The 16,907-nt window shown below is 43.8% G+C and overlaps 1 protein-coding gene across 6 annotated transcripts in view; it reads left to right on the forward strand.

Annotated features, from left to right (window-relative positions):
• The first annotated feature begins 3,238 nt into the window (after nt 1-3,238).
• Nucleotides 3,239-16,907, forward strand: part of NAB1 (NGFI-A binding protein 1) — a 58,025-nt gene continuing 44,356 nt past the window's right edge. The window contains exons 1-2 of one of the 6 annotated variants that reach the window (XM_014460901.2): nt 3,239-3,486; nt 8,941-9,775. In XM_014460901.2, the coding sequence (XP_014316387.1) occupies nt 8,960-9,775 (816 nt within the window). In that variant the 5' untranslated portion in view covers nt 3,239-3,486; nt 8,941-8,959. The remainder of the gene's footprint in view (nt 3,487-8,940; nt 9,776-16,907) is intronic. The other 5 variants (XM_023759643.1, XM_014460889.2, XM_014460894.2 and 2 more) reach the window with 5 other exon arrangements.

Raw genomic sequence — 16,907 nt, forward strand, 5'->3', positions numbered from 1 at the left:
ACGACGAAGAGATGCGTGCGCGCCGCTCCCCGGGCCGAGTCCCGGTTGGCTGGTTTCCCGGTGGAAGTCCGGCGCTCCCAGTGCCCGGCTCGTCCCGGGCATCCTCGCCCGAGCGCCGCGCGCTTGGAAAGCGGAAGGCGAGTTTGCTGGGAAGTGGCTGGCCAACTTGGCGCCGGGCGCGGGGGAGCGAGTGTGGAATCTGCACACACACGTGGGGCAGGAGGCTGGGACGCAGAGGTGCGTGGCCTGGCGCGTGGGGGAGCGTCGCGAGTGCTGTCAGAGGGTTCTGGTCGGCAGCCCCGGGGCTCCCAGCGCCGGCGAGAAGAAAGGACGCGCAGGAAGCCTGCGGAGGTCGGGGGAAGGTGCTGGAGTAGGAATCCGCCCTGACCGGGGTCGCTGACCGAGCTCTGCAGCGGGGGGCCTGGAGGATTCCTTGACGTGCATGCACTGCACTCTCTCACACCAGCAGATCTTGGAAGCGTTCAAAATGTGGGGATAGCTGTCATTTTAAAATCTCATCCGCGTTCACCTGTCACTACCAGTTGGTTTGCCCGTGATGTGTCTGCAAACTTGCAAACTTACGGAGTGCAAAGATCAGAAGCTGCAAGGGAAACGCTCAGGTCTTGTTTAAAAATATTTTGGCAGTTTTAATAGGTAATATTAGATTGCATAGGAACAGAGGAGCGGAATTTAAAATGGATTAGTCACGTAGGCAGTGCTGGGCTGTTTTGTTAGAAAAGTGCACGCAGTGAGTTACCTTCTCCGGTTTTCACTTGTTGGAAGTTCCTCCTGTGAAGCAGCAAATGATGACATGCGGTAACGTAGGTGTGGGTTTGGGAGAAACGCTGGAAGAGAGGACGCACAGCATTTACTTTCTTTCCGGTGGCGGCTGATGTCCTCCTGAGGACTTAAAAGAGCTGCTTCTAGTCCAAGTGCCAGTCCAGTGGCCCTTGGGGTCAAGGGTACCCTTTCCTTCCGTTTTTCGGTAGTAAGACATTAAATATTGTCCTCTCGTTAAGCTTTAAAAATTACGTTGCTCTTACAGGTGTAAATCCTGCATAGAAGGGTCCTTATAGATGTTTGACAAGGGCAGCCTTCTTTATTCTTGTTTGAGTGTAAGATATTGGAAAATTAGGTCTGGGAAAAATAATTTCAAGGAACCATTGAAAGGTTTCTTATTTTAATTTTATTTTTAGCATCTTGCACAAAAGTTAACCTGCCATCTTGGTATTAGAAAAATGTTTTCCTTGGCTATGGTGATTTCCTGTTATATGTGAATATCAATAAGGAGTAATAAAAACATTGAGGCATTGTAGGGTTTTAGTTTATTTCATTCTGTCTCTGATTAAAATGACAAAAATCCTTAGGAATACTATAGCTGATATAAGGAAATGTAGTCAGCTTATATGTTTAGTAAATAATTTGCTATGTTTAATAAATACTTTACATCTTGTCTTATTTCAGAATTATTGATAAAATTGAGTAATCTCAGCTAAATTAATTTTAAAATTTCCTTTTTGTGACTAGTAAATAACATCCATTGTTCTATAGGAAAGTTAATAGATCCTCATTCTCCTTGTTTAGAGAATAAGTTAAGGCGTTAAATATTTTCTTTCTTTTTTACAAAATATTTTTATTGATTTCAGAGAGGGAGGGAGAGAGAGATAGAAACATCAGTGATGAGAGAGAATCATTGATGAGCTTGATGAGGCCACGGCCTGGGCATGTGCCCTGACTGAGATCTAACCTGACCTCATGGTTCCACAGGTCTGCACTCAACCACTGAGCCACGCAGGCCAGGCAGATATTTTCTTGTAATACCACTTTAAGTCATAGTGGTTTGTTATTAAGGATTCTGGGGCTGTGCACTGTGGATCCTTTGAAATAAGAAATTACATGTCTTACAAAATGGGGGGTTGAAACTTTTGAAGAATTTATTGCATAAACTTTAAATATTTAAAGCAGAAGGTGGTTGGATGGGAATAGAAGTTATGTCAGGTTTTTGTGTCTGTTGACGTAGACACTGTCCTAAGACTGAGGCCTCATCTCTTCCATTGTAATAAATCTAGTTGTTTTTGTTTATGCTATTCATAGGCATTATTGGAAATGAGAGCTCTGTAAAAACACCTTGGAACGTGAATCTGTATTCTGGATTCCACAGACACATGATCTGTTTTATTTTCATGGACATGACCATTTTATAGTATGTTTTGAACAGTTTAAGATCTTGCTAATGTATAATTAACTTGTGTACATACATTTCATTGTGGAGTTTTTAAAATATTTTAAGGAATAAGTAGTACCCACTCAAGCATCACATGTTTGCTAGCCCCTTTGTTTTGGATTTATCTTGCCTACTTCTTTTATGCTTTTTAGTAGAATGAAGAATTGTACAGTTATATTAAATGCAAATTTCCTTTCTGAACTGACATGTTCAAAAACTAGTACAATAGAATATGATGGAGCAAGTGGGAAATTAGAGAAGTTGATGCTGGGGGAAAACATTAATCCTCGTCTTGTCAGAAGTCTCACAGCTAAACATACCATTAAGCTTTCAGATAGTTTGTCATTTCTCAATATGTTGTATTTGCACATGAATATAAACAGTATGTTAATTTTATAATTTTTAAAGAGAACTTTCTGAAAAAGATAAAATTTAGATAATACTGTGCGTATTCTACATGATCAGAGGACACATATTGTGTGATGAATGATGTGGCTGTTGGTTGTTTGAAGATTTTCCAGCCAAATTGTATGACACTGATATTTACTTATTGGTATTACAGTTATGTTAATGTATAGTTTTGGTTTATTTGCAAAATAAATCTGATTTACTTTCTAATTTTGATCATTTTAAACTTATACTTTCATTAGAACTTTAAGGGGTCTGAAAGAGTTTTTTTCCGCAGCGTCATTCAGAATTCAGAAAAGAATCAATAGAGAAAAATATTTTAAGTTTCCCAAATTACCATTAATTTTATTAGAAGCTAATGTTTAATTCATAGCTATGACTATTAAAATCCAAAAATATCTTGATTTAAGATAGATCACTGCATGCTTACTAATCAGTGCCTCTGGGTAAATCATTTGGTACTTGAAACACACACACAGGAGTTTCATAGCTAGGCCAGCCCCTCAGTCGCGATGTAACTGAGCTACGTTTATTATGTTAGCTGAGCTCTAGGCCTAGAAAGAAGTGAGAAGACTCCATTTCCTAGGGTTAAGGCTCTTCCTTCCCCAAGCCAGATTCTTCTTATAAACCTTTTCAGTTGCCGCCTTCCAGTGTACCCATGGCACCCTTCTCCCAGGCCTCCAGGCCACCCTCTTCCCAGCGAGGTGGCACTGCAGGGGCTTCCGGTGTAGTCTGTGCCCCAGCGCTCCCATCCCTTCCTCACCCTTGCCCTCCTGTCTCATTCCGCTGGTGTGCACTGGATCGCATCTAGATGTGAAGAGGAAAACAGAGGTGGAACTAATTCACCTTAACCTGTAAGTGACTCAGAAGCTAACTCTCCCCAAGTTTCTCCACGTTTTTTGTCAGTCTGTAAGAGGTTGCTGTTAACTTAGATAATTTTAAAGTAAAATTCAGGCAGCGTCGGGAGGAAGGAATTTATAGTCTCTGCATAAGTAAGCCACATCTCACTGGGAGTTAGCCCCGGGTTCCTCTCTACTCCCGGATGAGTGGCTCTCTGGAATGCCATGGATTTCATAAAAGTGTGCGTATATACACGCTATGTACGTATGTGTGGGTATAGATATAGATGTAAGAAATATCTATATCTATATACGTTTCCTACATCATGAAGAGGAGTTAAGAGTGGTGATTATGAAACCATTTGAATATAATGGTCACTTCTAAGATTGATATTTGTTGTTTGGGGATAGTTGATACTGTGTTTTAATTTATAGGAACCATAAAGAAAAAGACCTAGGATCTCTCATGACTAAAATTGGCTTCTTAAAATACGGCTGGGGCTGGACTATCATATGATGTATATTACAACATGAACCAGGTGTAGTTCTTACATTTGGGAGGGGATCCTTTGATCTCTTGGGGAAAATATCTGTGTTATGGGAACTCAGCATATAGCCCCATAAGAAAGAGGAAGTGCCCTGACCGTTTGGCTCAGTGGATAGAGCGTCGGCCTTCGGACTGAAGGGTCCCAGGTTCGATTCCGGTCAAGAGCATGTACCTTGGTTGCGGGCACCTCCCCAGTAGGGGGTGTGCAGGAGGCAGCAGATCGATGTTTCTCTTTCATCGATGTTTCTAACTCCCTATCCCTCTCCCTTCCTCTCTGTAAACAATCAATAAAATATATTTTTTTAAAAAAGAGGAAGTATGAGGACGAGAGAACAGAGAGCATTGTAGTTTGTAAAGTAGCAGGAGGTGCTGTTACTAGATTGCGAATTCACTGGGACATCCCTTTTGGATATGAAAGGCGGCTGCTGATCAGATTCTAACTCAGACATTGGGTTTCATGTAACAGCAGCCTTTCTAGGGATGTTATTGAACACTGCGGGGAATAGAGGGGGTAAAAGATGAATGAGACCAAGTTCCTGCCCTCAGGGAGCTTATAGCAACTCCTGCTGAGTCCTTGAACCACAAGGAAGCACGTGATAGGGCTGTGGGAACAACCTCCCTGACATTCTCCCTCCACGCTGGGATGTGGGGTTAGGGTAGGACAGAGGCCTTTCCTGCTCACCAGGGAAGAGAACTATTCCTTCATTCCTGCCTCAGTCTATTCCAGGCTTCAGCCTGCAGTATGGCCCCACAACTCACTCTCAAAACTCGCGAGTAACTACTGGCCTCTCTCTTTAACCTCTCTGCAGCTTGACACCAGTCCTGGAAATGCTTTTCACCTAGACTTACACGTTGTCTTCCCTACCTTCCCTTTGCAGTTCTTTGCAAAACTTTAATTCCAAAGTTTTAAATTCAGTCTCTTTTCTACTGCCTTTTGCTATTCTCCCTCGATGAGCACATCCACTCCCAAGCTTCAGTCACCGCCTCTCGGAGACTACCCTCCAGATTGCTAACTGTAGCTGGAGGAGTGGTTCACGGGCCAGGGGCCAAGGTTATTGCAAGTGCTCTCAAATCCAAGTGCACACCAGCCCTGGCTGCGGAGTGAGATGCCTCTCACACATGTCCAGTTTGCAAATGAAAAGTAAGCAAGCACTTTATGACTTACTAAAATATAGTCACTTAATTAAAAGTATAACCAAATTCATAGTAGTAGTCATATGCATTCTCAATCAACAAATACTAACAGTAAAACTATCAATGAATATTTGCCACTTTGTATTTAAAGTGATTTTCAGACCTGAAAAGTTTGAGAACCATTAGCTCAAATCATTTTTCTGATAATTCAGCATTTCAACTACTACTTGGGGATTATCAGAATCTCAAAATGGATAAGTCCAAAAGCAAGTATGTTTATCTTACCTCCCTCCCTTCCTCCAGACTCCCAAATTTATTCTTTCCAACGTTCTTCTTTCTTTACTTGCACCACTATCCCAGTTTCCTGAATGAACAGGAGTGGGATTGCATCTTTGTGTTTTCCTCTTCCTTCCTCACATCTGCATGTCCTGAAGCCACAGCATCACCCTTTTTCTTTCTCTGCCTCAAAAGCACCGGGTTCTAGTTCTCAAGCGTCTTGTCCCCACAGCTGCCTCACCTCCTGGCTGCAGCGCCAGCTTCCATTTCCTAAAGCACAGGTGTGGCTCCTCGCTTGCCTGGGCCACTGTCTCCTCACAGAGGCGTCCCAGACCCACACCCCCTCCCCAGCTCTCTCTCTGCTCCCCTGATGCCCCTGTGCTCCTACCAAACAGATCCCCTGACATGCCTCACATGGGCCTCCTGCTCCCCGCCCCCAGGCCAGGCGGCCTTCTCCCTCACACCTCCAAGGCCTTTCCCAAAAGCCTCCCACACCGCGCGGCTGTGTACCGCTCTCCTTCTCGGAATCCACGGTGTGTTCTCTCTTACTTAAGTCTGCCAGCGACAGCTCGTCCTGGGGATACAGAGGACAGGTGGGCTCGCCCGGAGAGACAAGGAGCCACACCTCACCGCTGTGACAGATGCTGTGCTGAGCGGCATGCGGGAGGAGTCACCACTGCTGAGTGGACTTGCTGTACTGCTGGCCCCCTGTGCAGAGTGTGCGAGGAGAGATGCAGTGAGAGGCTTTCTCTTGATGTATTTGACCTTCATGTTGAAGCATGAATAGTTTGTAAAAACAAAATCTCATCATATAAAAATTTTACATTAAACCTAATATATGAAGTGGTGGGTGTTTAAATGATCACAACGCGCTTCTGTAGGAACTGAAGCCTCTCCCACTGCAAAAGCTTAGGGAGAAAACTCCTTTCCCAGCAGGTAGTGTGGGCTCAGCAAGCCTCCTGGGGCTCGCCTCCTTCGCTTTCAGCTGGTATCTTGACTTTGGACGTATACCCTTGGTCCTGTCGGTCCTTACAGAGCTTTATCATCGTAACTACTTCCTCACCAGGACTGGAGTTTTCTCCTGGGAGCTAGGGGGTTTCCCTTACTTCTGGGTAAAGATGAGAAAGGATAAACAGTTGAAAATGAATATATTCTAAAATCGTTGCCTTTTCTCAGAAGAATAAAACCTAAGTTTGGGTCTTTAGTTCTCCTTTTAAGTTTCTTTTTAAATTTTATTTGCCTAACATATTTTTTCTTATTGCTCATAAAAAGATTCAAAAACTGTATTCTAGATTTTCTCAAATACTCTTTCCTCTATTCCATAACTTGGGGGAGTACATAGGATGAGGTAATTGATGCTACCATAGACCTTGGGAAGTTACAGCCCTCTTATGAAAAGGATTTGAGGTGTGCGTGCGCACACAGGTGTGTAAGCGTATTTGTATGCTGTTGAGTTGATAGCCTGTGGAGCTATTGCATCAGGTGTGTGATGGGAAAGTAAGTTCCTTTCCTTCCACCTTAGGCCGTTTCTAGAAGCCTTTCTGTTTGGTGTGACGGTGGGAAACAGAATTGAGCTCGTGCCTGTCCCTCCCGAGAGCTGCGTTTTTGTGGGTCAGTTTCCAGCTGGGTGATGGGAGGGGAGGACCAGCAGACCATCCCGTGGGGACTGGAGGATGCAAGAGTGTCTTTGTCCAGTGGCTGAGGTGACGTGGACGTGAAGGCGGGCCTTCAGAGCCTGGATGATCACAACGCAGAGGAGTCTGTGGTGCCCAGAGGGGATACTAAACAGGGACCGTCTAGTGCGGTCTGCCGGAGAAATCTCTCGGAAAGGCATCAGTTCACATGGCAATACCCTTGTCAGAGAAAAAGCCTGAGAAGTTGAGGAGTCGCTAGCTGATGAGAGCAGATTGTGGACGACCAGGGGTTCCAGGAGTGGGCTTTCCAGGAGTCAGCCTTAGCGTGGCAGGGAGAGGCGCCCCCCTGGGATGGGGTGGCCGAGACTCGCATCCTGGGAGCATTCTGACCGGTGGCCCAGAGCGGACGTCCCGGGTTTGGTCTGGCCTTCAGGGATGTGCCTGGCATTCCTCTGCTGGCCTCACCTCCCCGTGAATGACGGCTCCATACAGTTCTCACTTGACAGTGGAGCTTCCATTTCCCTCTGCATTCTTTTCGCCTTCTGTAATTTTCCCCACAGAGGGCTGCAGGGTCCTTTTAATCCTAAGAGGGTGCGTTCTTACAAGTTTTTTTCTCTTAAATGGAAGTACTTGGCCCACACCTTTGTATGTGGGAGGTCTCCAGGCAACTGTGAATAACTTGTAAAGGCTGCTAAGAGGTCAAGAAGTGCTTTGCTGGGTCTTGTTCTTTCTCTTTAAAGGCGGCTTCTCTGTCTTGCTTGGCTCTGCCCTTTCTGTTTCTTCCGTGGCTCTGTCCTGGGCTCTCTCGCCCTCCCTGGTTTCATCCTGTATCTCTAACCTGATCCACACTGAGACCCCAGCGCTGGCCATGAAGTGCACGTGTTTGAAGGAGATCCCATCATCCTGATTGGTCTGTGTCCCCAAGGCCTGTCACAGTCTAGACCAGTGATGGCGAACCTTTTGAGCTCGGCGTGTCAGCATTCTGAAAAACCCTAACTTAACTCTGGTGCCGTGTCACATATAGAAATTTTTTGATATTTGCAACCATAGTAAAACAAAGACTTCTATTTTTGATATTTATTTTATATATTTAAATGCCATTTAACAAAGAAAAATCAACCAAAAAAATGAGTTCGCGTGTCACCTCTGACACGTGTATGATAGGTTCGCCATCACTGGCCTAGACTCTCCAGTCTTCACCTATCACTCCTTTCTTCCCAGAACCATGAACTCTTAGGCCTAAATGATCACCACGTCTTGTCATTTGTTCGTTTGAAGTCTTCCTGCCTTTTTTTCTTGTTCCTAATATACCATCTTCTATCTTCTCACCTGCAGTTCATACTGAAAGCTCTCTTCCTCTGCCTACCAGACTGATGTGGCTGTTTTTTCTTTATAAAGTGGGAATGACTAAACCTATCTTGCAGGTTAGACATAATGTAATGTACAGCGTTTATCATATTGTCCGGCACAAAATAAGTATCAGCGAACGGTGGAATAATAGGCTTCTTACCTCCTCCTGAATCCGAGTATCCCTCGCTCCCCTCTGTGTCCACACCATGGGAGCGGCAGAGTGAGTGGTTGTCAAAAATCCGGGCTACGGAGCCCTCAGAACCTTGGCTGGAGTCCCTAGACTTCTGCTCAGCAGGTAGTGAGATCACAGGCAAGTCTGAGCCTTTGGATTTTTCTCTTTAAAACGGAAACAGTTACCCTGGTCAGTGGGATTGTCAGGAAGTAGAAGGAGATGACTTCTGGACAGGGCATGGTTCCTTCAGTCGGGGCTCTGCTGATGCATCTTGTGTTGCACTTCCACCCGCATGCTCAGTCCTGGGTGAGGAGTTTGGAGCCCGTGTGCTGAGTCTCTCCCTCTTCCCTTTGCAGGCTAAGCACCTCCACAGTAATGGCCGCGGCCTTACCCCGGACGCTGGGGGAGCTGCAGCTGTACAGAATATTACAGAAAGCCAACCTGCTGTCCTACTTCGATGCCTTCATCCAACAAGGTGGCGATGACGTCCAGCAGCTGTGCGAAGCTGGAGAGGAGGAATTCCTGGAAATCATGGCCCTTGTGGGCATGGCCAGCAAGCCGCTGCATGTCCGGAGGCTGCAGAAGGCTTTGCGGGACTGGGTCACCAACCCCGGCCTCTTCAACCAGCCGCTCACCTCCCTGCCCGTGAGCAGCATACCCATCTACAAGCTGCCCGAGGGGTCGCCCACGTGGCTGGGGTTACCCTGTGCCAGCTACGACAGGAGCAGCGGCGCCCGGGAGCCGCACGTCAAAGTCCCCAAGTGCGCCGCCATCACGTGCGTGCAGAGCCCCGGGCAGGGGAAGCCGGACGCGGGGAGCCTGGCGCTGCCGAGTGTCGGGGAGTCCAGGCTCTGGCAGGGCCACCACGGCACCGAGAGCGAGCACAGCCTCTCCCCCGCCGACCTGGGCTCCCCCGCGTCCCCCAAGGAGAGCAGCGAGGCCCTGGACGCCGCGGCCGCGCTCTCGGTGGCCGAGTGTGTGGAGCGCATGGCCTCCACGCTGCCCAAAAGCGACCCGAACGAGGTGAAGGAGCTGCTGAAAAGCAACAAGAAGCTGGCCAAAATGATCGGCCACATCTTCGAGATGAGCGACGAGGACCCCCACAAAGAGGAGGAGATCCGCAAGTACAGCGCCATCTACGGCCGGTTCGACTCCAAGAGGAAGGACGGGAAGCACCTGACGCTTCACGAGGTAAGAGCGGTGTCCCTGGGGCTTGTGCTGCTGAGAGAAGAGCTTGGGTGCGGCGCCCAGGGGTCCCCCCCCACCCCCCAAAGCAGCGATAGAACATGGAGGTCTCCGCGAAGTGCAGCCTTTGCGAAAGACATGTTTCCTGTGCTGGTATTTTTATGTTGAGCTCAAACATGTTGAGCTTCGGGACTACAGTGGAGGGTCACTTAGAAAAATGTCAGAATTTAAACAGTGAAAGCACCAAGTCTTTGCATTTACAAAGCAGTTTGTTGTTTCGTTAAATAGGATTTAAATGTAACCATTCATTTAAAAAACATTTTTGTAGACAAAAAGAAATTGGAGAAATAACCAGAACTTAAAGCAATTTTCAGCTAGCATAGAAAGCAAAATTAGATGAATGTTGTAGGAATTATTTTAACTTTGGTTTCATTTATTTGGACTTACATTGTTTTGGTTTGATACTTGGCATTAAAATTCCTCGTTTTATCTTCCTGGCACTCTATCTAGAAATATTCCGCTTCTATGTAACGCATATATATCTCATTTGCATTTACTCCCCTTCTCTTGTCCATCTGGCCAACACATCATCTTAGGATTTAGCTCAAGCATAAGCTTAACTCTGATATGCTTGCCTCCAGTTCCAGTGACCTCTCCTTCCCATGTTTATCCCCGCATACACTGCTGTCACAGTCACTTCAACTCTTTATTGTACTTATTTGTACGCTGGTCTGTCCCTCTCAGTCTGTTTGGGTTTTGTGATGGCTGAGATAATGTCTCATTCATTTTATGTCCTCAGAACCGAACACACCCAACAAATGCTTGGAAAATAAATGCATTTTCAAAACTTTAAAAAGATATTCTATAGTTAAATTTTTTATAGCCATTTATCCTTTACAAGAAAGAAATAAGCCCTGTTTGAAAAAAATGTTCTGTTGGATGCAGAATTTCATGTTAGAAACATGAGATCTTTCCCCCCCAGACTTGTATGTAACAATAAAAAAGAATTTATGCTTGGGCAAAAGTAGTCAGTTATTGCAAAGGATGTCAAGTGATTGACTCTGTAAACTTTGAGATACTTTTCTTTACATGTACAAATATGAGATCCTATTTTGCACACTGTTCTCCAAATTCCTTTCTTTTTAAAAGTTAACATGCACACACAGTACAATAGGCTATTAGATATTTTTTAAGTCAGTACACACAGAGCTACCTTATGGGTTGCATGTTTTTCTATAGAATATATGCCAACATGTAAAATTATGGGGTCAAAGGAAATATAAATTTAATATTTTAGTAGATACTGCTAAATTACCTTCTAAAAGCTGCAATAATTTACATCTTCACTATCATTATATGCAAGTGTCCATTTCTCTATGCTTTTGCTAATATTGTGTTTATCATTCTATTTTAAATTTAAAAAAATGTTTTCAATTACAGTTTGCATTCAATATTATTTTGTACTAGAGGCCTGGTGCACGAAAATTCATGCACTCAGGGGGCATCACTCAGCCTGGCCTGCGCCCTCTCACAGTAGTCCGGGAGCCCTCAGGGGATGGATGTCCTATTGACAGCTTAGGCCCTCTACGGGAGGCGATCGGGCGGGCGATTAGGGGACAGCTCCCACCCCCATCACCCCTCCACTGCCTCTGCTACTGACCTCCCTCTGTGGGAGGCAACCGGGCAGCCAATCAGGGGACAGCACCGGTGGGCGTGTCCCCCCCCATCGCCCCTCCGCCAACCCTGGTCGTCGCCACCTCCCCCCCCATCACTGTTTCCTCCCTCTGGCTTGGCTGGCCTGACATGCCTGCTTGCCGGCCCCACCCCCCCCCGCAACTGGTTGTTCCGCCATTGGGCCGACTTGCATATTACGCTTTTATTATATAGGATTAGTTTCAGGTGTGGAGCATCGTGGTTAGACAATCGTATACTTTACAAAGTGTTCCCCCCAATATTTCCAGTGCCCACGTGGCACCAAACATAGTTATTACAATATTATTGACTATTACCTTTTTAATCTTTGCCAATCTAGTTAGTAGAGGAAAATTTTTCATTGCTCAAATTCACTTTGCTTAGTAAGGATAAATAATATCTTTTAATATGTTTTACAGACATTCAATTTTATGTTTATATTTTTGTTCTAATATTGAGATTGTTTGTCTTACCAGTAAAAAATTGATTGGTAAGAACATTTTTATCTTAAAGATATTAAATTTTTGCCCTGACCGGTTTGGCTCAGTGGACAGAGCATCGGCCTGCGGACTCAAGGGTCCCAGGTTCGATTCCGGTCAGGGACATGTGCCTTGGTTGCGGGCACATCCCCGGTGGGGAGTGTGCGGGAGGCAGCTGATCGATGTTTCTCTCTCATCAATGTTTCTAGCTCTCTGTCCCTCTCCCTTCCTCTCTGTAAAAAATCAATAAAATATATATATTTTTTAAAAAGCTATTAAATTTTTGTCTTATGTTGTAAACGTTTTCCCAGATTCTCATTTGTCCTTTGACCTTTCAGACCGTTTGCCCTGTGGAAGTGTAATTTTATGTAAGAATACCTATTGTCTTGTGTGAGTGCACAGTCTAATTCTCTAACCCTTCACCAGTGTAGAGTTATTCTAATAACTTAGCTACATAATACAGTTTGATGTCTGGAAAGGCAAGTGCCCCTTCAATAGTCTTATATTTCAGCTTTGTATTTTTTTTAGGTAATCTTATCCATTTCTCCTTCCAAATGAAATTTTTTTAAATATATTTTTTATTGATTTTTACAGAGAGGAAGGGAGAGGGATAGAGAGTTAGAAACATCGATGAGAGAGAAACATTGATCAGCTGCCTCCTGCACACCTCCCATTGGGGATGTGCCCACAACCAAGGTATATGCCCTTGACCGGAATCGAACCTGAGACCCTTGAGTCCACAGGCCGACGCTCTATCCACTGAGCCAAACCGGTTAGGGCCCAAATGAAATTTTTTAATGCATTTGTCACATTTTCCAAAAAGTTCTGGTGGTATTTTCATTATAAATGCCTTAAAAGTACAGATTAATTTGTAAAGAAAAAAATGACATATTTACAACACTCCCATATAGTATATGTATTTACTTATTTAGATCTTTTATATTCCTTGGTAATTTTTAAAGTTTTTAATTCACATAGGTTTTGCATATTTCTTTTTAGGTCATATACTGTGCATTATATATGTATGTTAATGTCTACATTATATATATGAAAATTTAATTTGTTTATATAGAATATACACATATCCTATATAATAAAACCCTAATATGCAAATCGACCAAATGGCGGAATGACTGGTCGCTATGATGTGCACTGACAACTAGGGGGCAGACGCTCAATACAGGAGTTGCCCCCTGGTGGTCAGTGTGCTCCCACAGGGGGAGTGCCGCTCAGCCAGAAGTGCTGGTGGTGGCAGCACTAAAGAACAGTGAGCAGAGCAGTAAGGAGCAGCGAGCAGGCAGGCGGTAAGGAGCAAGGGGTCCCGGACTGCAAGAGGGATCCCAGACTGCGAGAGGGTGCAGGCCAGGCTGAGGGACACTCCCCCCCCTTCTCCAGTGCATGGATTTCATGCACCAGGACTCTAGTATAAGATATAAAAATAATATAGTTATAAATGAATTTTTCCACTTTAAAAAAATTGCTCTCATTGGCTGACTTTTGTATATTAATCATGTTTGCAGCAATTGTACTATCTAATGTTTTTAAAAATAAGTGACTTTATTTTTTAAAATTTATCTTTATTGTTGAAAGTATTACAGATGTCTCCCTTTTTTCACCCATTAACCCCTGTCCCCACCCCTACTGTTTCCCAGGCCTTCACCACACTATGGTCTATGTCCGTGGTTTATGCATATATGAATATAAGTTCTTTGGTGGGTCTCTTCCCACCCACTCCCCTCTCTGCCTTCCCTCTGAGATTCTTCCGTCTGTTCCATGCTTCTAAGTCTCTGGATCTATTTCATTCATTAGATTCCACATATGAGTGAGATCGTGTGATGCTTGTCTTTCTTTGGCTGGCTTATTTTGCTTAGCATAATACTCTCCAGGTTAGATATGAGAGTATATGGGAGCTTAAGATCAGAGAAGTGATTAGCAAAAAGTACTTAATCACAGTGAACCTGTGACTTGATCTGTTTTGGGCCTATCCTTTTGCAGATGTTATGCCTTATTGTTGCCATACAGTAACTGACTCTCGAGAACTTGTAAGTAGAGCTAGAAAGTACACTTAGTGTTATAATTCGGATATACCTGGGCACTTTCACTACCTGTGAACCAATAAAAGAACCTACTAAAAGGCTATTGTGGTTGTCAGTATTAGAAAACAAAGAGCATAACTTGTTGGCAATTTTATTTCATGCTTTAATCCAGTTTTCATATAGTTTTTAAAAGATAGCAGATGAAACACAAAGTTTCGTTAAAAGACCCGTATTTTTTATCAGAGCAGAAGTATGTTAAGGAGATGACTTTAATAAACCAAATCAACCTCACATTTTTATTTTTTTTATTTATTTATTTATTTTTAATACATTTTTTTATTGATTTTCCACAGAGAGGAAGGGAGAGAGATAGAGAGCTGGAAACATCGATGAGAGAGAGACATCGATCAGCTGCCTCCAGCACATCTCCCACTGGAGATGTGCCCGCAACCCAGGTACATGCCCTTGACCGGAATCGAACCCGGGACCTTTCAGTCCGCAGGCCGACGCTCTATTCACTGAGCCAAACCGGTTTTGGCCAACCTCACATTTTTAAAAAAGAACCCACTATAACCTATTTTGAAAATATCCAGAACGAATAGTTTCACATTTGGCTTTGCTAAGGGGCTCTTTGCTTCTTTGGATAAAGAGGTACAGATACGTGGTGGCTTTCCCCAAATAAGGGGACACTTAAAATGAATGCTAGTAGGCTGAGATGTGGGGGTGGGGGCTTTGGAAAATGTGACTTGTGTTTTTGAAACTTACACTACTGGTTATTTGCAACTCCAGTATGTGAATCTGGTCCAGTATTATAGTTCAGGATAGACGTTTATAAATCAGAATTTTTTTCAAAGTAGTAACCATTCAAAAGCTTGGTGGAAGTTATGAAATCCTGAGGGAATTAAAAGTGTACCTTTTAGATATTATGATAATTTCACATTTTTTCATTTGCCTATTTAAAATAAGAATGATTTTGCCCTAGCCAGTTTTGCTCGGTGGATAGAGCACCGTCCTGTGGACTGAAGGGTCCTGGGTTCAATTCCGGTCAAGGGCACGTATCTCAGGTGTAGGCTCGATTCCGGCCCGAGTTAAGGGCACATTCAGGAGGCAACCAATTGATGTGTCTCTCTCACATCAATGTTTCTCTCTGTCTCTCTTCCTCTCTTCCACTCTCTCTAAAAATCAATGGAAAAATATCTTTGGGTGAAGATTAACAATAAAATAAAATAAAATTTTTGAGTTTTTCTAAATTTCTAAGATTGATGAATATTACTAGTTTGTCCTCAATTTCCAAATAAGGAAACATATGATTTATTATTAATTCACTGTTGGTAGTATTTCTGAGAGGGTTTTTAAATATAAACCCTATGGACAATGTTCTTTTCATCTTTCAAGTGGATGAAAATAAGGAGGTTATCTACATGTGAAAAGATTTTTTTCAACTCTCACAATTATGGAATGAATCATTGTTATAAATACTTTTTTTATGAGCTAAATAATCAGTGCTGTCTTAGGAACTGGCTAGGTATGACCTGGTTTATAGGAGTCGGACCATGAAGATAGTGTGAGGGGCTGAGGCTTAGAACCACACTCATTATTGGTGCACGGCATGAACCCAGGAGCAGTACTAGAAAGAAGTCCAGGCATGCAGAGTTCCCTCCATCCAGAAACGTGTAAGCAGGGTATGTGGTCAACTACATAATCAGTGTGTGTCCGATCTTAAATCAGAGGAGGAGGAAGAGGGGCAAACGACAGGCTGAGAACAGCAAGGCAGCAGAGAATGCAGGAGCTTGTAATATTCAGAAATACAAGTCGGTAGACAACTTGGCATGATAGAATAGTTGTCAGCCGATAGCAGCTTCCAGGCAAAGGGCTCTGGAACTCAGAGATAGGAAGGGGGAGAGGGGCATGGAGGTAGGAGCAATGGGTAAGTTATAGATCTAGTGGGACTTTTACAGGAATTGGAGTGCTAAGCACATTATTAAGACAAGGACGAGGATGCCAAGTTTAGGTCCGTTTCCACTGCAGTGTTGAGAAATCAAGGCTGAGTGTTCCAGAGCAGTTCAATAATCTTAGTTTTGAGAGAGGAAGAATGATGAATCTGGGAACCCCACAGACCGGACCACATTTATTAGTAAGATATTATGCTTTATTCTGAACTCTCAGCTCAGAATGGATAGATTTCAGCATCTAACTCTTAAAAACAGCTCTGGCCGGCATGGCTCAGAGGTTAGAGTTGTCAGCCCATGCACCAGAGGGTCGTGGGTTTGATTCCCGGTCAAGGGCATGTACCTGGGTTTTGGGTTTGATCCCTGCCCCCTGGTCAGGGAGCATGTGGGAGACAATCAGTCCATGTGTTTCTTTCACATCAATGTTTCTCTCCCTCTCTCCCTTATACCCCTCCCCGCTCCCTTCCACTCTATCTAAAAATCAAAGGAAAAAATATCCTCACTCAAGGAGATGACTTTAATAAACCAAATCAACCTCACATCTTGAAAAAACAACCCACTATAACCTAAACAAAACAAGAAATGTGAGCCATTTCATTTTGATCATTTATAAAAATGGAGTATAGAACTTTTAGGATAGTCTCTTTTTAAGTCACTTTTAGTGAGTCACATTTTTCTAAGAATATGTTCATCTTATCTAAGTTTTCAAACTCACTAGCATAAAGTTGCTTATAATTTTTAAGACCTAATATTATTTGTACATTTAAGTATTTTCCCTCTGACCAATCATGCCAGAGATTTGTCAATTTTATTAATCTTTCCAGGCAGCTACAAACTAGTGCCTGTGGGCCAAATCTGGCCCACCTCCTGATTTTGCAGATAAACTTTTATTGGAACATAGCCATACCTATCCTATATAATAAAGAGGTGATATGCAAATTGACCATCACACCCTCGTACAAGATGGCCACCCCCATGTGGG

This window comes from Myotis lucifugus, unplaced genomic scaffold (genome assembly GCF_000147115.1).
Source record: "Myotis lucifugus unplaced genomic scaffold, Myoluc2.0 scaffold_3, whole genome shotgun sequence".
Classification (NCBI taxonomy): Eukaryota; Metazoa; Chordata; class Mammalia; order Chiroptera; family Vespertilionidae; genus Myotis; species Myotis lucifugus.